Source organism: Cervus canadensis, chromosome 5, assembly GCF_019320065.1.
Source record: "Cervus canadensis isolate Bull #8, Minnesota chromosome 5, ASM1932006v1, whole genome shotgun sequence".
NCBI classification, from domain to species: Eukaryota; Metazoa; Chordata; class Mammalia; order Artiodactyla; family Cervidae; genus Cervus; species Cervus canadensis.
The window spans coordinates 71154050-71178663 of NC_057390.1; the positions used below are offsets into that span (position 1 = coordinate 71154050).

Here is a 24614-nt window from a genome sequence, read left to right on the forward strand (position 1 = left end):
CTTTCTGGCTCCTGAAGCACACACAGGATGGGCCTCTTAGAGAAGGAAAGAAGGGCTTTTGAACAAAATTTGCTGGTCTTCAAGCTCTAAAAGGCCCAAACTGCTCCCCTCCCAGCCCCCCGCACCCGCCGGTGCCTGAGAAGCTGTCATAAAGCCTGTGTCCCTGGTAGAACCTACAACACGCACGACCCCGCCCCTTCACCCCTACCCGGCGAGCAAGGTGCGAGCGGCCTCCGCCGCGGAAAAGTTGAATGGCCGCAACTAGCACCTCAGCTCCCTTCAAAACTGGCAGAGCCTTCGGCTCCTCTGCATCACGCGAGAGCCAGACGCGACAGCCTACAGTGCCAGAGCGGTCGGCTTAGGCGGGAGAGCCCGCCGCACCTGCGGCCCAATCAGCTCGAGGCCGTCGCCTTGGTAGATGAGAACGTTCTGCGTCCAGTGATTCGATAGGAACCACCCCACGACACCTCCGACGCGGCGACCGCTGCGTCCCTGAGCCGCGCACAAGTGCGCTCCCGCGGCCGCGTCAGGCTGAGAGGGAACCTGGTAAGCAGTAGCGCCCGCGCCCGCCGGTAGGTCCTGGTTTGGGGGAGAAGCTAGAGCGCTTCTCGGTGATGGGCAGCTGCCACAGCCAGTAGCTGGGCTCGTCGCCCTCTCGCCCCGCCTTCCCCTGCGTCCGTTGACGGCCGTCCGCGCCTCTAGCCAGGCCTCCGTGGAGCGCTGGGCTCCTTTCCGAGGCAGCTGGCTTTAATAGGTCTGTCCCCGCAGCGATTCCCCAAGCCCTCAGTGCCTCCTGTGCGTCTTCCCCCCCAGACAACCAGACCGGATTTAAACCCCCTCCCTCTCCCTCAGTAACTCTGCTCCGGGGAACTCTCGAGGGCCAAATCACCACGATGGGAGTGGCGGGCTAGGGGCGCCTGCCCTTAGGATCTCTTGGAAGGACGAGTGTTTGCAGAACTTGTCCCCTATGAGGACCGTCCAAGAAGACTTGGAAACTTGTAGGGAAAATGTCGCTCTGGGTTCCGCAAGGTGTTTTTGTGGGCTGTGCTTGGTCGCCCAGTCGTGTCCGACTCTTCGCGACCCCATGGACTGTAGCCCGCCAGGCTTCTCTGTCCATGGGGATTCTCCAGGCAAGAATACCGGAGTGGGTTGCCATGCCCTCCTCCAGGGGATCTTCCCAACCCAGGGATTGAACCCATGTCTCCCGCATTGCAGGTGGATTCTTTACGTTTGAGCCACCAGGTGTTTTTGGCCTGAGGTATTGACCAGTGTCCATGGTGCTGATGCTGGTCAGAAGGAAAAGAACGTGAGGACTGAATGACTGGCATATCTCATTTAGTCTTGTTTTCTTCAGTAGTTCTCCATTTAGTCAGGTTTCTTGTTGGTTTTAATCCTAGGTGATTCTGATACAAACCGTTGACATAGAAAAAATTATAAGCTGTGAATTTCCAAACTCAAAACCCTCTGTGTGAGCTGATTTTCTGTGATTCTGTTTTCCTCTTTTTAGTGTTGATGGGCACTGGATGGTGGACCACTATTTTCACTCTGCATCTTTTCAGTTAAAGCTGTTGATATTAAAGCTGTTCTGAATGTCTTGGGGACATCTTTTAAAAGCTAGCTGGAGCAGATGATTTCAACTGCAGTTCCCTTTTTTTCAGAACTGAGGGAGCATGAGCCATTTGCAGAACTTACTGTTAGATACACTCCTGGGAACAAAGCATGTGGACAGTGCAGCCCTCATCAAACTCCAGGAGCGAAGCCTATGTGTAGCATCACCAGGATTTAGTGTAAGAAAAACACAAGTTTGGCGTAAGAGTTTAAGTCTTTTTCTGTAAAAAGCCCATAGATAATAAAGGAAAGGGAGTGATAACATTCCAATAAAACTTTATGGAACACTGAAATCTGAATTTCATGTAGTTTTTACATATTGCAAAATTTTTTTCAACTTTTAAAAAATGTAAAAACCATTGTTAGCTCATAGGCCTAAGAAAACTGGTAGTGGGTCAAATTTGGCCACTTCCCCATCGTTTGCCGATTTCTAGTCTGTTTAACCTCTGTAGGTAATGCCCAGTGATGTCCGAACACTTGTAAATGGGTTTGCCAAGAACCCTTTGAAAACCAGAAGAGAAGGATTGTATTTCAAGGAGAAGGACTACAAATGTGTCCGGGCAGATGACTATTCTCTTTATGCCAAGAATGTGAGTGTTCAAGACATGAAGACAACTGGTAAAAACTTTTGAGTTTGACTCCAAGTTTTCTATGCCTCTCCTGATCCTATCTTTAAAACAGACTAAGCCTGTTACCGCAGTGGCAGTATTTGAGATAGCAGCAGTCTAGTGCCATGAAGGCATATGTTAAAGAAAGTACTAACAGAGCCTGGTTTTGGGAACCATTCATTCTGGATTTTATCAACTAAATATTGCCTGAACTGTCTCTCCACTGCAGTTCAGCTCTCATACTCGATATTATCCTTCTTTAAAAAAGTGGCATTACTCTTGTGCTTAAAACAACTGTTGGTTCGATGTTCCTATAACAAGGGGATGATAGTCATATTTCTGGTTGCCCTGTATTATGGCTTAGGCACACTTCACCCACATTATACACTAAGTAACCTCATTTACAGATGAGGAAACTGAGGCTTAAGAAGGTTCAATAACTCTTCCATAGTCACAGCAGAAAATGGAAGTGCTGGGATTCAAACCCAGAGTGATCTAATTCCAAAATATATTTCCTTTCCATGACATCTGTTGTTCTCATCAGGACAGGGAAATACTACAATCAATTTGAGAGCTTTTTCAGAATACACAAGCTGTTATTACAATAGTCTGAAACTTTTTAAGGAAACAACTAAACTAGTGAAAAAAGTAAGATTATCCAAAAACAAACGTGAATATGAGTCAGGAAATGGTGAAAAGTGTGGCTGGAGGGTAACTGCTAGTCCTGTTGTTAAAATCAAGAGAAGAGAATTCTGTTTTATTTTTATCCAGGAAAACACTGGTGTGATTGTTGTGAAGACCCATCTGTATCTTCTGGTGGCAACTTACTCTGAAGGCATGTATCCTAGTGTCTGTGTGGAAGCCACAGAGAAGTTGGGTAAGTTTGTTCCCAATGCCTGTCTTTCTTTGCTGTGGTAGTAAAGTCTTCTGACTGCAAGTAATGCAGTCAAACCAGCTGAGTCACAGGAATAATGGACTCCAGGGACTGGAACAATGAATCTTCCTCCAGTCTTTCCTCCTAAGAGCGTCAGCTTTGTTACCTCCCATTGCAAACTGCCTCCTTTCCTCATGGAGTCATGGTCAAGCCTTGCATCCTCTTAATTTCTTTTAGAACCCTGATCTGACAAGTCTCAGATCATATTCATTACCCTTGTATCAGGCAGCTGGGGATAGGGGGTGGGGAGGGCAATGTAAAAAAGCAGAGATGTAGCTGCTGGGGGCCATCCTCTTTAAAAGAGCCTTCTACAGAAAAAGAAATCACTGTGAGCCAGGCAGCTGTCTTCTTGGTGTCTAGTGGATTCCCCTTCCGTGTCTACATTTATGAATAAAGATTTAATGTAGAACTGGGAAATTATATCTATGAGATATATCTATGAGAGTTTTAATTGTATTTTTAATTGTATTTTTCTCTATCAAAAATTATGCATAATTATAAAAATTTTGGGAAATAAAATTTTTATTATGGAAGAGTGTAGGAATATATAATAGACAATAGACATTGTCTCCCCAAACAGACAATGAACTCCTTGAAGTCAGGGACTGGGTCATAACTATCCAGTCATCCTTGTATCTCCAAGTACTTAACACAGTGCCTAGTATATAGTAGTCACTCACAAATTTTTATGGAATAAATGAATGAATCATATTGTTATTATTGTGAATGAATCATGTTTTTACTATTTACTGTTCATCAGTAAATAATATGGTCAAATAATAACCATATTGTTTTCTTTCAGGAGACTATCTAAGAAGAAAAGGGAATTAAGTCATCAAAGGACTATGAAAGATGGCTTTTATGATTTTAGAGGAAAATTATAGATCCTAAAGAAATAAATGCCTTGTTTTGTGGTTTAAAAACCCTAGGCAAAAGATACTGAAAAGGAAGAATGAATTAAGGAAGCAATTTTTCTCATTTCAAGAGATTCTCTTCTTTAATTGGAATTATTTAATCCACTTTTTTTTTTCTTTAGTGTTGTTCACTGGCATGAATGTGAGGCACTGATAGTTTCACATAGTATATCTGCTGGAAGACTTCTCTATGAGTCTCTTGTATTCCCACACATATTGTTGGATATGCCAAGAATGCAAGAATGATTGAATTAATCTCCAGTCCCTCTCCCCTCTCCAGAGATCAGCGGTTGGGGGACCAGGGACAAAAGCTAAAAATATTTATTATATCACTTCTGGTCTTAATGGCAAGGTTGTACTGGGTAAAAAGGTGGATATATCTTGCTATCTTAGCCAGATTAAGTATTAAACATTCAGTTCATCTCAATCATCCCATCTTGTCCAGAATCTTTGCTCACCATTTGGCTTTCCATGTAGATCTATCTAGAGATTTGGGGGTCAGACCTCATGCCAATGATTTCTCCTTTTAAATCAGAACACTGACATCTGAGTTTTATAACTTAGTTATGTGGACTGTACACCCACTCTCCACATGCCGACAAACTGAGGTTTTGAGCCTGCAAGGCAGGTCTGATCTTGGATCACAGTGATCTCTAAAATACTGAAGCTATCATGAAGCCTCTTGGCTGCTCACATTTCCCAGACACACACACACTGCACTGCTGGGTACCAAGTGGGAGGCTATTTCATAAACTTCATCAAGGCAAATGCGTCACTGTCTAGAGTCCTCCTATGTAGCACGGTCTAGTTGCTTCCTACAATTCTTACCACAAAGTTCCGGTCTGGCTCAGCTACTCAGACCCACAGCAGGGACCCTTTGATGGCAGCACCCTGTGGAGGTGCCCAGGAAGCAGGTGATGTTCTGAAACAGGGGTCTCCGAACAAGGAAAATTTTTGTCCTGATAGTTCACAAAGACTTGAAATGGTACATACAGGCATGAATGTACTCAAGGGATTCATTTTTTTTCCCCAGGTCCCCAACTTCCATATGTACTTTCCTAAAATTTACCTGTTGTGATTGAGCAGTAATGCCAGTTGTCCCAGGATGCAAAAGAAAGGCCTACTCTCATTCAGCCCCAGTCCTACTGTAATACTTGGCTTGGAGTGTGAGAACTGCAAGGTGCCAAAGGAAAGGAAAATTCTCAATTATTTTTAAACTTAATGAGCTCTTCCATCCTGTATTGTAAAAAATACATCATATGTGAAGAAGAGTCCCATGAGAATAAATCAAAAAGGGCATCATTGAGAAATAGTGAAAATCTTTGTATCATAATTCATCCAGGAGAGAAAGACTCCTCATCTTATCCACGTTTCTTAAAATTCAGAAGCAAGACAGTTATCATAAAGACATGAAATAACATGATTACTTGAAAAATGAGAAACCTTTCCTGATAGAAATATGAGTTGGCTGATTAGTTTAACAATGGTGGCTGGTTTTGCCAATAAGAATGTCACAGATGTTGTTGATAAATGGGTTAAGTTTACAATGCCAAGATGTCAATTAAAATATATTTATTTTTTAAATCTATATTGGAGTACAGTTGATTTACAATGTTCCATTAGTTTCTGCTCTACAGCAAAGTAAATCAGTTACACATATACATATAGCCACTCTTTCTTAGATTCTACTCCTAGATCATTAGAGTATTGAGTAGAGTTCCCTGTGCTATACAGTAGATTCTTATTAGTTTTCTATTTTATATATAGTACTGTGTATATGTCAACCCCAATCTACCAGTTCATCCCTCCCCCCCAAATACATACTTAGAAGGATTTGGTCCAAAGAATTGTCTTAGCAAAAAAGTGTATTGGAATTAACACTTTTACTTTCCACATCCTCCTGAATATATATAAACAAGGGGCCTCTAAGAAACAGAAGCAGAAATAATAGTCATTTGATAAATCTTTGCAAAGCTTTGTTGGCAATAATCCCAGAAGCTGAGAATGACACATAGGACTGGGTAACTAATCCCTTACAGCTTGAATGGTTTCCAAATCTTTGCTTTCAACAAAATTGAAGGAAGACTTAATTAAGTTACCAGCTAATAGATCACTGAAAATAATCTCGGATGATAAATCCTTATATGGTTTTTATCATATAACTCAGAGGTATTCAAATAATTGGCTGACATTCCTATAAAGAAATTTCTTTCCCTTCTAATTTATGCAAATTAGGTTTCTCAGAGCTTGTCCATAACAATGAAAAAGATTAATGCTGAAACTAGTCTCATTCAAGCAATAATTAATATTCATCCACAGATGACATAATTATTTGGAAAAATTCAACCCCACCAATGGTCCAATAAAAATTTTATATTCAATAATTATTAACATTCAAAATAATACTTTTACTTTGGCCATGCCATGCAGCCTGTGGGATTTTAGTTCCCTGACCAGGGCATAAGCAGTGAGAGCAGAGAGTCCTAACCACTGGACTGAAAGGGACTTCCCCTAAAATAATACTTTAAATAACATAAAAGTAATTCAAAATAATGTTTTGATCAGCTGTGAACTAATAATACTGTAATAATAAGTAAACCCAGAAGAAATTTAACACTTTATAGCCCTACAATCACAGAAAATTTTAAAACTAATGTCAGGTTACATATATTTTGTTGTAGATAAGAATGATCAATAAAGCATAAAACATAGCAGGATGTAATTTTTATGTAGAATGAAAATATAAGTATTAGGAAAAAATGAAATTTTAAAACTTCCAACTGTTAAAGAACTTGTTTGGGTACTTTTGAGTGGATGATTATAGTATTAAATTGCTCTAAAATCCAACTCCACTTGATACATTTAAAAGCCTGATATGAGTTTTAAATGTCAGTATTTATGACCAGAAACCATATCTTTTGTACCACCTTAAATGTAAGATGGAAAGTTTTAGATATCAACTTTAAAATATGAGGAATGCAGCTTTTAAAAATGCTTTTTGTCTACTGATGAAGACCACTGCCTGGAGTAAGAACTGTCTTGGGTTCTGAGTCATACGGATGGGTCCCCAGGAAAATGGCAGAGGCAGGTAACCAAATAGGCAGCCCCACCAAGCTGACTGCAAGCTCTTTCTTTTCCTACAGCCTTCCTGAGTCTTTGCTCCTGAGATTTGCCCTTCAACCTCTGGGCGGAGTGCCCATGGAGAAAGGGGAGGAAGAGCCCAGACAAAGTCCTGCAGGCACAGAAGCTGGCATGGTACCCAGAGGTGAACTGCCCCAGCTCCTCTAGGCAAGGACCAGTTGTCATCACTGAGCTGCTGGGCTGTCCAAGCTTGAGCGTGGTTACCACAGAAGCTGCTGGTTTACGCAGAACCCTTCAGAGGCCATCTGGGAGAGATTATGCCCTCACCCCCATTTAACTTTCAGGATAAGCAGCAGCAGTTGTACCCTCACATCAGCTGGGTTTCTGGGACACATGCTTCCACCTAATTCCTAACACAGATCTTGCTTGTTCTGCTAAAACATGAACCTGTGGGGGAGTTCCTCTAAGGCCAGAGATGTGGACTGTGGAATACTGCTGCAGCAACCAGTCATCTAAAATTTACCACCCAATTCCACAACTTATATTTTGACAAAAAGGGGCTGGAGCAAGGATGTTTTAAGGAAATTAACCTGTTTTTGTAGTTTCCAGCAGAGCTCTCTGTTGACCCTTTGGGAGGTTAGTGTCCTGAGACGCACAATTACGTATTTTCATAAGGCCTGCTGCTCTGTGTGGCTTGTGAGATCTCAGTTCCCCAATCAGGGGTGGAGTCCATGCCACCAGCGATGGAAGCTTTGAGTCCTAACCACTGGACCTCCAGGGAAGTCCCCTGGGTCTTATTCTTTAATTATCAGGGAGTCAGCAGTATAAGTTCCTGCCCTCCCTGGGACATGGTCCTTCTGAGACACTATAGCCTACCCAAAAAAAGAAGCAAAAAATACCCACCACAAAGTTTCCAGAAAAGGCCTCCTATGGACCTTTCCTCTGAATACACTGTTGGGCTTCTTCTGTCCCTTTTCTTGCAATAGTGGTTTTGACACAGATGACAAAAGGAGGGACAGTGGCTGACAGGCGTTTCTGGAAAACAGGCCTTATAAAAATATGTAATTTGGGTAGCCTTCTTGCAAGAGAGGGATATCAGGAGAGGGATGTAAATAAAGAGAAAGGGAGTTTGTAATTGAAGGGACAGATGAGTGCCCCAGGTAGTCTTTCCTTCTACTCTAGAGCCTTGGGCAGGATCAGGAGACAAAGAGTTTGATTTCTGGCTCTGACACTCATAAGCTATGTGCCCCTTGAAATCAAATTAATCGTTCTGTTGATACATCTCAATTCCTTTTTAGTGAAGTGTCATAAAACTAAAAAAAAAAAAAAAACTCAAATAAGAGAACACATGTGAAGAGGCAAATTATAAGACACTGCAAAAAAAAAAGTTACCTTTTTATACAGGTGCACATACACGTGTATTCTTCTAATCCAGTGGCTTGTAACCAGAAGCAGGTGGTTTTTTTGCTCCCTAGGGATATCTCGCAATGTCAAGACTTTTTTTATTGTCACAACTGTAGAAGGGTGCTGTTGGTATCTAATGGGTGGAGACCAGGGGTGCTGCTAAACACCCCACGATGCACTGGGAAGTCTTTCCAAACAAAAAATTATTTAGTCCAAAATGTCAATTGTGGCGAGGTTGAGAGACCCTGATGTAATAAGCATTTATACAGCTTTTATTTAACCAGGCTAAATTGCCTCACTGGGCAGCCTCTTCCAGGGGCCACTCCCTCATCCTCAGGAAAGACAGGAAAAACCATAGAAGTTTAAAGAATCCCAGGACTGCTTTTATCCTCCCTTTCCCCCCAGCGCTCCTCTGTTTTTTTCTCAGAAGCACCCAGCTTGCCCACCTTACTACAGAGACCAAGGGCAGAAAGAGACTGACAGCACAAACCAGCCAAAAGTCTGCCAGGCTGGGAAACGGACCGGTCGCCCGCCAAGAGTTCCGGTTCTAGTTCCCTTAGAGAGAGGGAAGGATTCTCAAAGTTGAGTGCCTAACAGCATTTCACGCTAAACCAAAGGAAGGACTAGATTGCACAGGCTCAAAATTCACAAAAATCTGATTTGCCGCCACTAGCTTTGCATTTTCAAGGGAGAAGGAAGAAGGGGAGGGTTGATTCCGGCCAACCCCACCCCCTGCACTACCCAGAGTGCAGCCGTCCGGCTCCTAGGACCCGCCGGGCGCTCAGGACCGCCCCGTCACCTGGAGCAGCAGCAAAAGCAGCAGAGAGGCCGGGCCTGGAGCAAGTAAGGAGCTCACACCGGCTCCAGCGATCCAGACAGGTGGGAGATTCGAACTCGGAGTGAAAATTGCCTCATGCTCTTCAGTGTTTTCCTGTTCCGCCCGCAGCCAGTCGGTGCGGCCAGCCTCCCTGCACCCCCATCCCAGCCTGCGCCTTCCGCGCGGTGTTGGCCTGGAGGCGGCAGGGGCCTCGCTGGAAGGAGAGCAGGGGCCGGCGGCCAGACGGATTGAGGGAGGCCGCTGGCCGGCAGTGGGGCACTGGGCCCCTCAAAGAAGTTTTCTGTGCCCTGTGTGTCCTCAGAGACCATGATAGCTGTGCACTTTGACAAGCCGGGAGGACCAGAAAATCTTTACTTGAAGGAAGTGGCCAAGCCCAGCCCAGGCGAGGGTGAAGTCCTCCTGAAGGTGGCAGCCAGCGCCCTGAACAGGGCGGACTTACTCCAGGTACCCAGGGGTCTGGCAGCAGCTGGGACTGAGCAGGGCAACGCGGTCTTTAATAAACATTCACCAGACAGATGAAGGAGACTTTAGGCACTGCCATTAACGCTCATCATGACCTGCTTCCTCCCGGTTCTGAAACTAGAACCATTTAGCCTCCCTTGTTTTACACAAAGAAAAGGGGTAAGTGCACAGCAGAGGCCACCCTGAGTCACTCCATTGTCTGTCTGCTCAGGCTTCCCCATTTCTTGGAGGGGTGGGTGTTAGACCTCCCTGTATCTCCTTTGAAAGTGAAAAAGTCAAAGCGTCAGCACAGTCTTGTCTGACTCTTTGCAACTCCATGGACTGTAGCCCACCAGCCTCCTCTGTCCACTGGATTCTTCAGGCAAAAATACTGGAGTAGGTTGCCATTCCCTTCTCCAGGGGATCTTTATGACCCGGGATTGAACTGAGAGGATAACAGGCAGGAAGGCCAGGGGTCTCCAAATGGAGGAAATAGGCTTCAAGTGTCAGACATTTTTTATCTCCCTCTTAAGTGGCAGGAGGAAACAAACAAGTGTTAGATTTTTTCCCTCCTCTATACAAATTTAAAGAGGTTTCTCTTAAAATTCTGTGTTGCCATAATGAAACCTGGCTTCACCTGAACTTTTCTCAAACCTTGAGCTAACCAAAGCGTTTTTCTTTTGGAAATGTTTGTCTTAAGCTATGTTAATGAACTATATCCTCGACTCTGTCTTTCTTCAAGTCGGTTTTGCCTAAGACTCGGAACTGACTTGACAAACCTGCATGTTTTACTCTTAATCTATGTTAATGAAACCATATATTTACTTGGAAACCTGCCTTTCTTCAAGATTCCTGTCAATGGTTTTATGGCCCGGGATGACTCATCTGGTGCCAGTGTTATCTCAAAATGCATGTTGTGGGTGAGGGCCTTGGGGCTGAGTTTTGAGACATCTCCTTTCTATAATTAACAGCTTGCTAGTAGCTATGTAACATCCAGCTAAAGACTAGCAGGGGGGCACTCTTTTTGCCCCCTTCTGATGTCTATGTCAGAAGCTTTCTCTATCTCTTCTATACTTTAACACAACTTTATTACACAAAAGCTCTGAGCGATCAAGCCTCGTCACTGGCCCTGGATTGAATTCCTCTCTTCCGGAGGCCAAGAATCCTGGCGTCTTTCCTGGTTCAGCAACAACCTTTCAGAACCTAGGTCTCTTACGTTGCAGGTGGATTCTTTACCATCTGAGCCACTAGGGAAGCCCCGCCTCAAAGGTTGGCATCCTTACACCAGGAGTCAAAGCTGGGCCGCCTGGGTGAAAATCAGGACTCCTAACTGCTCCTCAGGCAACCCTGTTCACCATTTGTACTCTACAGACAAAGAAACTGAGAGTCAGAGAGGTTCAGCAATGAGCCCAAAGCCACACACTAGTAACCAGGGGAGCAGTGTCTTTGTCTTAAGGCACCTGAGTCTGTATTCTTTCCACTCTGAGGGTTCAAGAGCTGGCAGGGGGCAGTGCTTTTAAGAATTTTCTTCCAACTTCTTCTAGAAGCACTAAACTGGGTCACCTGCATTTTTTGAAGTGATTAAGAAATGTACACCAGAATCACAAGGGGCACTTACTCAAAATAAATAGCACAGGGATCCAGGCATGTATACTTTGCAAAAGGATCTCAAATTGTTCTGATGCACACTCCTAGTTCAGTCCCTCTGGTCTCGGGCCTCTGGCGATTGTGAGGCATGAGTACAGAGCCTGGCACTTGATATATGAGATATATCATTAGGAAGCCCATGGTTTAGTTACTAGTCTTGCTATTAACTTGTTTTGCTACCCTGGTTCCCCTGACAAGGCGTCAGTTTCTTCATTTGTAAAACAAAGGGTTTAGATGATACAAGGACTGGAAGTGATACCACAAGTTACACATCCACTGATTATGGGACCTGTAGTCTCTTACTTGTATGAAACAAATTACCTCCCCTCTCTTTTTCCTTGACTTAAAAAACCTAATTTTACCCTGAATTTTGTCTTAAAGGGGGAGGAGGGGAGCTATGGGAAGAAAGCCAGGGATGCTGACACAGATTTCTGATCATGCTTACTACCTAGCGTGTCCTCTTTCTGCAGAGACAAGGCCAGTATGCCCCACCTCCAGGAGCCAGCAACATTTTGGGACTCGAGGCATCTGGACACGTGGCAGAGCTGGGAGCTGGCTACCAGGGACCCTGGAAGGTCGGGGACCCAGCCATGGTTCTGCTGTCTGGCGGGGGCCAGGCTCAGTATGTCACTGTCCCTGCAGAGCTCCTCATGCCCATCCCGGCAGGACTGACCATGTGCCAGGCTGCAGCCATCCCAGAGGCCTGGCTCACCGCCTTCCAGCTATTACATCTCGTGGGTAAGGACCACCCCACCCCATGCTCACTCCATACAGCATAGTTCAATTTATTCATTTATTCATAACTCAGCCACCTCAAAACCCACCATTCCTGAAGGGCAGCTTTGATCTGGCCACTGAGCAACAGCCAATCCCAGCACCTTACCCTACTTAGTATCAGATCCTCATACTATGTAGCAATGGCTTGATATGGCTGAAAATCATGGTTAGCAGATAGAAAAGCACTGGTAAGCACTGGATAGAAGGCCTGTGTGCATCTTCTCACTGTTAGCCCAGTAGTAGTCCCAGCTTCTCAGTCTTGCTAAGCTCTCTGAGAGCCCTAGTGCAGCAGGTGGAGCCATTCAACAACTTCTTAATTCCTCCTCACTCCCACTGAAGCCAGCCAAGAGCTCATGTGAGGGTCTCTGCCTTTGGGGAAGTCAGTGTAACTGGGAAGACAAGCACAGTGTTTGGAAGGGTGGCCCCGTCTCTAACTACAAACTACAACAGAAGCTTAAGGTGAGAAAGGTTGGTATGGGCGAAGTCAGAGAAGGCTTTCTGGAATAGAAGGACTATGAAGGGTGGTAGAGCTGTGATGGACAGAAGGCACACCAAGGTGGCCTAAAAGCATCAAGGTGAGATTGGCTGCTTCACTCTCAAGTGAAGGATGGGAACTTCCCTGGTGGTCCAGTGGCTATGACTCCATGCTACCAATGCAGGGGACCCAGGTTCAATCTGGTCAGGGAACCAGATCCCACATGCCGCAAATAAGAAATTGCATACTGCATCGAAGATCAAAGATCCTGCATGCCACAATGCAGCCAAATAAATAAAAATTTTTTAAATAAGACAGCAAGAGATTTGACATTTGGTGGTCCCAGGGCCAGATGATCACAGAAGAATAAGCCTATGTGGTAAAGGTATAGCAGTTGCAAAGTAAAGAAAATGGTTCCTATACTTTCTATCACAGGAAATGTGCAGGCTGGAGACTCTGTGCTAATCCATGCAGGAGCAAGTGCTGTGGGCACAGCTGCCATCCAACTTGCCCGGATGGTTGGGGCTACTCCTCTGGTCACAGCTAGTTCCCAGCAGAAGCTTCAAATAGCAGAAAAGCTCGGAGCAGCTGCAGGATTCAATTACAAAGAAGAGGACTTTTCTGAAGCAACACTGAAATTCACTAAAGGTAAACAAAGCTTCTGCAGTTCAGCAGGAGTTTCAGAGATAATTAAATAAAATTCTCACCAGCCACAAAGTTGCTTCTGGATTTTTTTTCCCTCTGCTAAAAGCATAACACCTGCCCAGGCCAAATTCTAGTACTCTACTGTTTGACCACTGGAGACAGGCAGGCAGTATTTAGGACTAAGGTGATTTTCATGGGCATTCTTATAAGTGATACAATTTACATGCTTTTTACAAAGGGGATAATCACACAGAGTTGGCCTGGAATTACTCAGGACCTCTTTTTCCCAACCAGTCACTCTGTAGTGAATTAAAAGCAAGTAGGGGTAGAAACTAGTTTGATTGGGTCGTTTATTTTTCTGGAATTGCACTTGTTTGTTAGCCATCTGTAAGTCTTCTTTGGAGAAATGTGTGTTTAGTTCTTTGGCACTTTTTTTGATTGGGAGAAACTAGTTTGGAGCTGGTCATAGTAGGCTTTGGTAGGTAGCGCCCTAAGTGGGTAAGTAAATGTGTATGCCTCTATATTCTAGAGCCAAATCTGTTTATATTTGGCTCATCCCATTCCATTTTTTGACAAGAATCAAAAAGAGAGTTAAAAAGAAAGCTATCAAAGCCATGATTCAGAGAACCCTGTGCAGACACTTCATAACTTAGATATGGACTAGCCTGTCCTGTAGGCTAGGGTGGGTCTCCCCTATTCCCTTGGGTGCCAATGGGTCTCTACTTATGTGGAGGTCAGGGAAAATACCAGATCATGGTGTTGCCCCATTTCCCTCTTGCTGTGGCAGGGATCATAAAATATGAACTGTATCACACATATATGATAGACTTCAGGTCTCTAAACTCCATTTACAACCATGGTTCTATAAGCAATGTTCTGGGTTCCAACCTATAGATTTACTGCTTGCACTTGTATATATTTATACCCATATTTCCACAAATATGCCATGTAATCTTCTTTTGCACCAATCTTTCTGATTCTGACTAGCATCACAAATCTGTGTTTCATGTGAAAGGTGCTGGAGTCAACCTCATTCTAGACTGCATAGGTGGCTCCTACTGGGAGAAAAATGTCAACTGCCTGGCTCTTGATGGTCGCTGGGTTCTCTATGGTCTGCTGGGAGGAGCTGACGTCAATGGGCCTCTGTTTTCAAAGCTACTTTTTAAAAGGGGAAGTCTGATTACCAGTCTTCTAAGATCTAGGGACAAAAAGGTGAGTGATGGGTGAAAATAAAACATGTGATTTAACTATTATCCAGAAAAGTGTGATTCATTCACATAATCCTGAGAAAGGATCACATATTAAGTTGGAGAGCCTGTAGAAACCTGCCCCACTGTGGATAAACTGGTAACCTAATTTCAAGAACTAATTAAAATTGGTTGATGAAGGCCTCAACATCTGGGAAAGAGGGTGGCTAATACTTAATATAGTATGTAAACTTCATATAAAATGAACAAAGCCTTGACTATATTAGGAAGTATTTCTAATAGTACCAAGACTTTTGTTTGCAAAGGCAGAACTGTTCTCAGTGTGCTAAGAAAACCTCTTAGGTAAGTAAGGTTAGTAAGCTTCTACCTTTAACAGATTATACATTCCTGAAATTTTGTAGCATTCCAACAGGTGCCAGCTTTGGGAATGTTTCCTCACAGGGTTTCACACCTGCTGGGGGATAACAGGGGTTAAGCATCTCTTTTGAATTGAGCCTATATAAGTCCTCTCTGTGGCTGCCTCCTGCTTGAAGTCTGTATTTAAAAAGAGTCCGTCAGCTTTCAGTGACACTAATATTTTCTCCATGCTTTGATCTTTACCTAGTACAGAACCGAGCTTACAAATCTAGAGGCATGCACATACATGCTAGGAGTGAGGTGATTATTACATACCCTTGTGTGACTTCATATGTGTATGAGTTTCAGAGAAAGCAGAAACGCTAATCAGGGTGGGGAGTGACAAAGAAAGGCCTCCATCCAGGCTGACGGTCTTCTTTTCCTTATCTTAAGTACAAGCAAATGCTGGTGAAGGCTTTCACAGAGCAAATTCTGCCCCACTTCTCCACGGAGGGCCCTCAACGCTTACTGCCGGTTCTGGACAGAGTCTACCCCGTGGCTGAAGTCCAAGAAGCCCATGAGTACATGGAGACTAACAAGAACGTGGGCAAAATCGTCCTGGAGCTGCCCCAGTGAAGAAGGAGGTAGTACAAGACAAGGCTACCTTCAGTCTTCCGACAGCAAATTTGGGAGAAAACTCTGTACGCAGTCAGGCTATCGGGTGCCACTCCAGGCTCGCCTGTAACTCCCTATTCCTCCCCCAGCCTCCTCAAATTATCAACATAAAGATGGTCTAAGGAAATAAAGAGTGGACTTTACGAGTGGCGCGTGGACTCCGGTCGCCGGCTGAGGGGAGAGGTGGGAGTCGGGACAGGCATAGTCGCGGAGATTAGAGTAGAGGCCTGGTCAGCTCATGCTCAATTTCGGGGACCTGCGCTAGCGCCCGGGCTTCTAACTACCAGATACAGTGTCAGGCCACAACACAACCAGCCAGAAGCCTGCAGGCTCCGCGCACTGTCAGAGGCCCGGACGCATGCACACGTCCCCTCGCACGCAGCGCGGGGCCTGCAGCCCGGGACCCCACTCCACTGCCGGTCCTCTCCCGCAACTCACCAGCGTGCAGACCCACTTCGCGAGGCCCGCTTCCGCCTTGCGGAGTTCTCTCCGGGCCTCGCCCCCTCCAGCCAACTTCCGTGGTTCCTGGCCTCCCCGACCGGAACACTTCCCTTAAGCCCAGGCCCCGCCCCTTCCGGTTCAGAGCCCGGAAGTGCCTTGGACTCTCTCCTTTCAACCTTCCGGCCTCGTTAAGTACCTCGGGCCCATTTTGCTCTGGAGTCTTATTTGTAGGGGTCAGCTACGTCAGCACGTTTCGGCGTGAGACGGTGATATTCCGGCGAGTTAGAACAGCTTCCGGCGGGGTCTGGATGTTGATGTCCTGCATCTGATGCCTTGTTGCGCTCGAAAGTGAGCGAGCTCCCAGGAGTGCGGAGGAATTCAAGTGTTTGCTCCGGTGACTTCATCAGTCCGCCAAGATGGCGATGCAAGCGGCCAAGAGGGCGAACGTGAGTGTCGGGGACTTCTTCCGAGGAGGGGGAACACTTGGCTGCTGGCGTGACCAGAGAGCATTCTTGGCCCTCCTTTGTCCCTTCGGCGGGAAGAATCAGAAGTTACCTGTCAGAGGGGAGATTCCATCCTGGCCCTGGCCTTCAGTCACATTTCCGTCACTGTTGCTTTAGAGTCTGTTATCCTAGTGTCAGTGGTAGTGTTAACAGCCTAAGTTGCTTCACGTGTACCTGGAATCTGGCATCAGGATCTTCTTCTCGGCCTAAAAGTCAGTAGAGCAGTTGAACCTCCCATAAATCACACGCTTAACAGGCAGCTGGAACCTGGAAGTATTCTCAGATTATGGAGTTTTGGGATCCTTCATTAATGTTTTCAAAGATATTTTTGAGCACCTTAGTATGTTCCAGACTTGAGAGAGGATCCAATAAGTCAGTCATATTTATTGAACACTTACTATGTGCCAGACACTAGTCTTAAGTACTGAAGATACAGAAATGAATTTAAAAAAAAAAAAGACCTGCTGCTTATTAGGGTCTGTAATATTAGGGGGTGGGGTGTTATGGAAACCTAAGAAAAATTGCCTGGAGAAAGAGAGTGGTCCGCTTTAAGTTGCTGAGAGGTATACTAAGGTGAAGATATAATTGAATATGGTGAGATGAAGATTTTTGGTAACTTCGATGATAATCATTTCAGTGGATAAACGTAGAATACGGTGGCATGAAAAAAAGGTAGAAATTGAGAAAATGGAGCTGGAAATGAAAACACAAGTTTTCGTGTAAATAGAAGTTGAATGACAGTTAACTTTTTTAAAAGATGTGTGATATAAGGTGTATCTGTATGCCAATGATGCAGGAGAAAGATGGGTTAAATTCAGTAGTTTGGGGTAGGTGAGGGGTTGTCATAGCAATGAGAGGGAAAGTGGATGAATGTGGATAAGTGAAGACTGAATATAGGGCACTTACCATTTGGTTATATCTGTTTTCTTTAATAAGCAAGAGCCAAGGTTATCACCTGAGATGAGCAGGGAAGAGAGGTTAGAGTTCAACTCAGATGTCAGAGGGAATGGTGATGGTAGGATTTGAGGAAAGAGGAGAAAATGTGATACAGTGTCTTGCAGAGTCAGAAAGCGGATTTACTAGAGAAGTATGTTGTGATTGTCTGACAGTGTTTATTATCTACTTGAACTGAGCCTTAAATCTTAACATCTAAAACTTCATTGTACTTGTTTACCATTTGTCACCACTAATAACTTGAGGGCCGGGAATAAGTTATCTTGTTCTTCCATTTATACAACACTTTATTGTTAATGCCTGAAATTGATGCTGGTTTAATAGTTATTGTGCACATTAATAATGTCCAGTATGTAATTAGTATGTTAACAAGGAGCACAAGAATGAAATCTGGACTGGAGATACATATTTGGGAGCCGTCAACTTAGTCTGGAAAACATGTGTAGTTAAGAGACCAAAGGAATGTAGAGTTAAGGGGAGTATATGAAGAGTCAAGAAAAGAAGTCTTAAAAAAAAAAAAGAAAGAAAAGTCTAAAGATAAAACTCTTTGGAAAATCCTATTTTAATGGCCAAAGAAGACTGAGGACTACTAGCCAGAGAATTAGGAGGAATCCAAGGCAATAGTGTGTCAGGAATAGTCAAGAAGGTGATAGTCAACAGTGTCAGAAGCCTCAGAAGAGCTGATGAGAATTGAACATTGCAAGTGCAAGGTCTTAGAGCATAAAAACAATATTCATCAGAGTGCTTGGGTAGAGCTAGATTGTGGTAGGTTAATGAGTTGTCGTGAAGTAAATATGAGGCAGTGAGTATATACAGTGCATCTTTTCAGATGCTTGACTGAAAGAAAAAAAGGAGCAAGATGGGCTAGTAAGTAGAGAGCTCTTTTTTTCCCCTTTCATTCTGTAATCCTAATGTATATATATAACAAAGATGCTCACTAAATATTTGAATGAATGAAGAGGGATCCAAAGTGTTTTATTTTGTGTGACAATTGAGAGTATGTAAGCAACTGTTCACGTGAGGAATAAAAGAAGCCAATGGTGAGGAAAAGGCTGTAAATTTAAAGGAGAGAGGGGATCATTGATAGAACAAGTTTCTGAGACCAGAGAAGGGTCATCAGTGGGAATTTTATTATCCAGCAAACAGGAAACAGTTCCCTTGTTCTTTCCCACAAATGTCTGTAGCATTGAGGACTTTTAAATGAGGTTGGATATCTTTGTTTACCTGTAGTGACTAAAAATCTGGATTTTGTAGTAGTGAAGTCGCTCAGTTGTGTCCGACAACTCTTTGCAACCCCTTGGACTGTAGCCTACCAGGCTCCTCCGTCCATGGGATTTTCTAGGCAAGAATACTGGATTGGGTTGCCATTTTCTTGTCCAAGAGATCTTCCCAACCCAGGGATTGAACGTGGGTCTCCCACATTGTAGGCAGACGCTTTACCATCTGAGCCACCAGGGAAGTCCTGGACTTTGTTAGTTCCTACTAACAGCCCTCCCTATAACCAGTGCCCAGTTGCTTTTCCCAAGAGCATGCCATTTTCTTTTTTTTTTTTTTTTTGCCATTTTCATTAATGTCAGATTACAGTTCTTATTCTTGGTGTATAAAAATTATGTATCTTTTTTTTTTTTAGAATGTATTATGAGACAATGTTTTCAAATGGTAGCGTTCTTGCCTCTGATAATAACCCATTATCTTTCATTTTAGATTCGACTTCCACCAGAAGTAAATCGGATTTTATATATAAGAAATTTGCCTTACAAAATCACAGCTGAAGAAATGTATGATATATTTGGGAAATATGGACCTATTCGTCAAATCAGAGTGTGAGTCTTACTGAAACTTTTGAAATGTCATTTAGAGAAATGATTGTTTAATTTATATTCTCAGAATTAACAGATGACAGAGGGCCTCACCAAGAGGCTAGAGACTAAGCATAGAGACCCTCATGATCCAACTCAGTGAAAGCCAAGAATGGTAGTTGTGAAATTATAGAGAGCGTGAAGTAGTAATGAGTGGTTTGAAGGCAACAGATGGGAAGAAAAAGAACCAACATTTTTTATATACCTGCTATTTGTAAAGAAGTATTCTACTGTGGTTACTCTTAATTTTCTCAACAATCTTCACGGTCTCCTTTACTGACTCCACAATTTATGAGTAAGTTGTGTAAAGAGATATAAAAGTAACAGAAAAATGATTTTTTTTTCAAATACACCTTTCTGTTGAAGATTTAGAAGTATAGGGCAAAGTAATTATAAATCCATGTTTTAATTTAATCTAAAGATTGGGGCTTCAAATGATATCTATTGAACATCTGCTGTATGCCATTTGTCCTCTAATAGGTGCTTTTATTTGCATCACCGACACTACAACCCTGTGTGGAAGTGATAGGGTGTCTGTTTCACAGGTGAGGCTACTAAAGCTCAGAGAGTAAAAGTATCAATACTTTTCTAGTTTCACCCAGCTCTTTGGTGATAAAATCTTGTGATTCTAAACTGAATCTCTGCACAGTACCACAGCTGCTGTCCTTTTAACTAGTATATGTGAGCCAATTAACTAGGAGTCCATCTAAGAAGATTTCTAAAGGTTTTATTTTCCATTGGAATTCTTTTATGACTTGAGAGTTCCTTCTTGGCTTTTAGAACTCTGAGATCTTGAGGATTCTTCTTTTCAGTAATCACTATTCCTCCAAAAAGGAAACAAAGAGCTAGAAATGTACCATCATTGGTACTCAAAACAGAGATGAAAATGAAGTGTTACAGACCAACTGTCCGTTTAAGGAACTCTTTTTTTTCCATATTTGATTAAAGTTTTGGGCCCTTTCTGCAGAATACACACAACATTTCACATGTGATTTCAGTGGGTACATGAGCTCTAGGTTAAGAACTCCTATTTGAAACATATAAGCGTGGTATGCAGAAAATCCCTTGACTTGGGGTTTAGGAGACAAGATTCTGCTTCAGGATGAGTCATGTGTCTCTAGACAAGTTGCTTGGCTTTTTCCTCACATATAAGATAATCTGAGTGGACAGTGCCTTTCAGCTTTTAACATGGAGGTAGTATGATAACCTAGGTTCAAATACTAACTGGGTGCTTGCTAGTCATATGAAACAGCAAAACAGTTAACCTTCTGGAGCTTTATCTATGATATAAAATCTTTCTAGAAGAGTTTCCCAGAGGATCAAATTAGATAGTTCACACTTTGAGTATTTCCTTCCCAGTGTGCGTCAGCCACCCGCCCTGTGTTCCCGTAGCTTCTCCTCTTAGTTGTCACATGGTTTTGCTGTTGACTGTGTGCTCACTCGTGGCTCCTGCCGGCCTTTGGACTCCTCCAGGGCAGATAACCATATATTCTTTTCACTTATGTTGACAACTCTTGTTGTGCCTGACACATGTTAAGCACACGGGCCTGTAAGTAAATGAATAATATACAAAGTGGCAGTGTATTTATGAAGGTATAACAAAATTTATTGATAGTACACAATTAAGAGATTAGTGGAGTTAAGTCAAGATGAAGATTGCAGAGTAGCTCAAGACCTTAGAACTTTCAGTCTGGGCTGTCTGGGAGGGATTTCCACCCAGCTCATCTCATTTCTGGCTCCTCATTCTTCAGGTCTCAGCTTCAATGCCAGAGTGGTTTTCCTAAACCACCCTAGCTAAAGTAACCCCTATCTTCCCATTAATCTGTCATTAACTGCAAGTGTTTTGTATTTATTTACATAATATCTTTCTCCTGCATGAAAAGAGCCCCTTGAAGGAAGGGATGATGCTCATCTTTTTCACTATTGGATTTCCAGCACCTGTCATGTAGAAAGAACGCTATGTGTATTTGTTGAATAAATTCGTAAAAGTTTGGTGTGCAAGAACTTGGGTCTAAATTATAGATTGAGGAACAGATGTTTCCTGTCCTGTAGCTGTGGTCCTGCTCTGTGGCACCCAGCAGTAGGGTGAGTGGCCTTCTCAGTTTGCCCAGAGCCAAGGAGTTTTCTGGGACAGGGGGCTTTCAGTGCTCAGACCTGGACAGTCTTGGGCAAACCCAGCTGATTTGTCAGCTTACCTTGCATGCAGTAGACTCTCGGTGCTTTGAGCTCTTTAAAGCTCTTTCATACTTGTTGCATCTTTTGTTTATTAAAACCATGTGTGAGGTAGGATGTCACTATTTGACACATGAAACAGCTGAAGCTCAGAGAGGTTGTTCCATGAGTAGATCTCCTTATTTTTACTTTAAGCTTTTACCATTGATCAAGAAAAGAATGTTGCAGGGATTCTCTGGTGGTCCAGTGGTTAAGATCCAAGCTCTCACTGCCGAGGGCCCAGGTTCAGTCCCTGGTCAGGGACCTAAAATCCCCTAAGTTGTGTAGTGTGGCCAAAGACAGAAAATACTGTTGACTCAGCACCTAACATATATTAACAGTAGGTACCAAGTATATATTTTTAATTAAAATTATAATGTAGATTTCAAGATATTAGGTTGATAATTAGGGGCTGGGGCACTTTAGATGGAGGATCTTTAAAATGGGTTTAGTGCCTGTTGCGCTTCTAGTTCCTAAGAAGATGTAAGAGGAAAAAGAGAGACGCTCTTGTTTTATTAGCTTCCTGGAAAAAAGATGTGTATGAGAACTGATAGGAGAAAGTAGATATCCATCCTTCAAATGCTTATTGGGACTTGTTATATGCATAGCATTGTAGGAGTAAAATAAAAAAACCATATTTGCCCTTTTGGAACTTAAATTATTACTTTTTTTTTTTAATGGTTTTATTCCAAAATAAAAATTAAGTGGACTTTTGGGGAAAATCTTTGGGACAGTGTTTTTTCCCTTTGTGTATTCCCCAATATTTCAAGAATAAGCATTCTTGAAAAAAGTCAAAAGTTGTTACTTTCAGTGAGTAAAGAGTATAATAAAATTCTTCATCAGGCCCATGCAGTCTGACAAAGTGAGAGTGTTCTATGGTCCTGGTACCCTCCAACCCCCTCAGCCCCCTACACCTCTCCCTTTTACAGGAAGCACAAGCTCTGATAGGGCCCAAAACTGTAGTCTCATCCTAGATCAAATCTAGGCAGGTGCCTCCCCTTCCCATGGGCCCACTGCCTTCCCTTGACCCTGTGCAGTCACTGTGGCAGTTGATAAACCTTACTCTGCAGTTGCATTGGGTGGCTGGAACTCAGATGGAGGCAAGGGGATATCATCTTTAGCTTTAGAGCATAAGCTGAATGGGACTTCTGCCAGCTGTCCCCACTCGTAAGCACATGGCCATCTGCCACCTGCAGTTTGTTGCTCCTCACACTTCCCTAGCTCCTCCCCTACCTGAAGCTGGTGTGAGGAGAGGAGGTGGCAGCCCTATAGCTTCCCTACACAAGAAGCAGCTCCATATCCATGAGCTTCCGTGTTCAGCCACCTGCCAGCATTCTTCTCTGACACTCAGGTACCCCACCAACCACCACACTTCAAACCCAATCCCTCCAGAAACCCAGCCCTTTTCCCTGGCTACAGAAGGCTGTGTAATGCATAAAAGTGCAGATATTACTAAAAGTGAATGTCTGAAGGATAGCTGTTGACTCTGTTGTTTTAAAAGGGCAATGAATCTTCTAAGGAAAATGGAAGAGACTACATTAGCTCTCTCTTTACATCGGAAGACACCCTGTCCTAGTCATAAAAGATGGTAGTTGACTGTTTTTAATTTTGCCATCTTCTTGGTAGGGTTTCCTTCCAACCCCACTCCTGCCACAGACACAAAATTTATTTTTATGGATTTTATAAGCTTTAGTAAAATACTACCCAGAAACGTTTGTTCCCTACATTGATGGAGACTGTCTTGTGTTTAAGAATTGGAACTAAAATTAGAGTGAGGGAGAAAATCAAAATCTTTGGAAACAAGGGACTAGTGTGGTAAATAACCAAAACGTATTGTTTCTGTTGCATAAATGCACAGTAAGAAAAGCTGCATCCTAGACATCATTGGTAATAACAGCTATCACTCCTAAGGTACTATACTTAGCAGTGTAAGACTAAAAATTGATTCTTAGTATGAGAAGTAGGAAAGTGAACATGAGGACTGCTCTCTCTTAGTAGGGTAGTGAACATGAAGACTGAATGTTCCAAGCTTGTTCTTTGCTGCTATTGTCTTAGTAACCATATTAGTATTCTTAGTATAGTAAGTTTCATCTGAGATATGGTACTTAAAAACAAAAGTTACCTAATTCAAGAAATTAAAGGCTTATTCAGCATACCTGTCCATAATATCTATTTCCCCTAAAGGTTTTCAGGTAAATGTGTATTTTAATTAAGTCCAATTCACCTTTGTAGGGGGAACACACCTGAAACTAGAGGAACAGCTTATGTGGTCTATGAAGACATCTTTGATGCCAAGAATGCATGTGATCACCTGTCAGGATTCAATGTTTGTAACAGATACCTTGTGGTTTTGTACTATAATGCCAACAGGGTAAGTACAGGCATGGTCCTCATCACTTGGGGAACCCATGTAAGAGTTAGTGGAGGGTTGTACCATTAGGGGAGATGCTCTCCAGAGTTCTTCTCTAGCTAGTGCTATTGGTAAAATTCGTTTGACTGTAGGTTGGTAACTGTTAACTTTGGTCCTTACCACACTTTCAGGCATTTCAGAAGATGGACACAAAGAAGAAGGAAGAACAGTTGAAGCTTCTTAAGGAGAAATATGGCATCAACACAGATCCACCAAAGTAAATGTTTTCTGCATTTTCACTTTGGACTAAAACCCATGAATGACTACCACTTTTTTTTTTTTCTTTTAAATGCTGAATATTGTGATTTTTTATTTGAGATTGACCCAGTTTCAAGACCCACTTGAAACTGATATATGTTAGAATATATTATGTTAATAAACTTGTAGCTTTTGGTAAAACATGTCAGTGTTTTCTCTTAAAATTTCTCCTATATTATACCAGAAAAAAAAGATAATAAAACAGCAGTTGAACCATATCAAGAATTATTCAGTAGTAGATGGTCCTAGAGACTAAGCTTCTTGAGAATGGAGACCTTTTGATAGTCTCAATACTACCAGTGACCAGTCCAGTGCTTAGCCATTAGGGGAACTTATTAAGAGTATTGTTACTTATTGAATGTCTATTAATAATGAAATCTACATAAT

General features: G+C 43.0%; 4 protein-coding genes across 13 annotated transcripts in view; 3 read left to right on the forward strand and 1 right to left on the reverse strand.

The window, feature by feature from the left end:
• The window catches only part of LOC122442005 (protein FAM228B), a 40701-nt gene extending 24536 nt beyond the window's left edge, over nucleotides 1-16165 (reverse strand). For 3 of the 8 annotated variants that reach the window (XM_043469239.1, XM_043469238.1, XM_043469233.1), the window contains exon 1: nucleotides 5134-6547. In XM_043469239.1, the coding sequence (XP_043325174.1) occupies nucleotides 5134-5194 (61 nt within the window). In that variant the 5' untranslated portion in view covers nucleotides 5195-6547. Of the gene's footprint in view, nucleotides 1-208; nucleotides 606-5133; nucleotides 6548-16029 lie in introns of those variants that run through there. The other 5 variants (XM_043469235.1, XM_043469240.1, XM_043469237.1 and 2 more) reach the window with 5 other exon arrangements.
• Nucleotides 544-4499, forward strand: PFN4 (profilin family member 4). Of its 2 annotated transcripts, none has more exons than XM_043469244.1 (5): nucleotides 544-572; nucleotides 1659-1787; nucleotides 2061-2198; nucleotides 2988-3093; nucleotides 3953-4499. In XM_043469244.1, exons 2-5 carry the CDS (start codon nucleotides 1671-1673, stop codon nucleotides 3979-3981), a joined length of 390 nt encoding a protein of 129 aa, XP_043325179.1. In that variant the 5' UTR covers nucleotides 544-572; nucleotides 1659-1670; the 3' UTR covers nucleotides 3982-4499. The 2 variants fall into 2 exon arrangements, with proteins under 2 accessions (XP_043325179.1, XP_043325178.1); XM_043469243.1 differs by lacking the exon at nucleotides 544-572 and adding an exon at nucleotides 653-754.
• TP53I3 (tumor protein p53 inducible protein 3) lies at nucleotides 9279-15732 on the forward strand. Of its 2 annotated transcripts, XM_043469225.1 has the most exons (6): nucleotides 9279-9428; nucleotides 9689-9831; nucleotides 11946-12213; nucleotides 13163-13375; nucleotides 14388-14584; nucleotides 15370-15732. In XM_043469225.1, the coding sequence occupies exons 2-6, from the start codon at nucleotides 9694-9696 to the stop codon at nucleotides 15550-15552; spliced, it is 999 nt and encodes a 332-aa protein (XP_043325160.1). In that variant the 5' UTR covers nucleotides 9279-9428; nucleotides 9689-9693; the 3' UTR covers nucleotides 15553-15732. The 2 variants fall into 2 exon arrangements, with proteins under 2 accessions (XP_043325160.1, XP_043325161.1); XM_043469226.1 differs by having other exon boundaries at nucleotides 9315-9831.
• A 40-nt stretch (nucleotides 16166-16205) lies between the features above and the next one.
• Nucleotides 16206-24370, forward strand: SF3B6 (splicing factor 3b subunit 6). Its single transcript, XM_043469245.1, has 4 exons — nucleotides 16206-16478; nucleotides 19194-19312; nucleotides 23792-23930; nucleotides 24101-24370. Exons 1-4 carry the CDS (start codon nucleotides 16449-16451, stop codon nucleotides 24188-24190), a joined length of 378 nt encoding a protein of 125 aa, XP_043325180.1. The 5' UTR covers nucleotides 16206-16448; the 3' UTR covers nucleotides 24191-24370.
• Nucleotides 24371-24614: the final 244 nt, after the last annotated feature.

What these genes read in the sequence shown, in the direction of transcription:
- TP53I3 (XM_043469225.1), top strand. Translation starts at nt 9,694, where the DNA reads ATGATAGCTGTGCACTTTGACAAGCCGGGAGGACCAGAAAATCTTTAC. An exon ending in ACAGGGCGGACTTACTCCAG is followed by an intron (nt 9,832 to 11,945) that starts GTACCCAGGGGT and finishes CTCTTTCTGCAG; the next exon opens with AGACAAGGCCAGTATGCCCC. An exon ending in AACACTGAAATTCACTAAAG is followed by an intron (nt 13,376 to 14,387) that starts GTAAACAAAGCT and finishes TTCATGTGAAAG; the next exon opens with GTGCTGGAGTCAACCTCATT.
- SF3B6 (XM_043469245.1), top strand. Translation starts at nt 16,449, where the DNA reads ATGGCGATGCAAGCGGCCAAGAGGGCGAAC. An exon ending in AAGCGGCCAAGAGGGCGAAC is followed by an intron (nt 16,479 to 19,193) that starts GTGAGTGTCGGG and finishes CTTTCATTTTAG; the next exon opens with ATTCGACTTCCACCAGAAGT. An exon ending in CCTATTCGTCAAATCAGAGT is followed by an intron (nt 19,313 to 23,791) that starts GTGAGTCTTACT and finishes TCACCTTTGTAG; the next exon opens with GGGGAACACACCTGAAACTA.
- PFN4 (XM_043469244.1), top strand. Translation starts at nt 1,671, where the DNA reads ATGAGCCATTTGCAGAACTTACTGTTAGATACACTCCTGGGAACAAAG. An exon ending in ATTCTCTTTATGCCAAGAAT is followed by an intron (nt 2,199 to 2,987) that starts GTGAGTGTTCAA and finishes ATTTTTATCCAG; the next exon opens with GAAAACACTGGTGTGATTGT. An exon ending in GGAAGCCACAGAGAAGTTGG is followed by an intron (nt 3,094 to 3,952) that starts GTAAGTTTGTTC and finishes GTTTTCTTTCAG; the next exon opens with GAGACTATCTAAGAAGAAAA.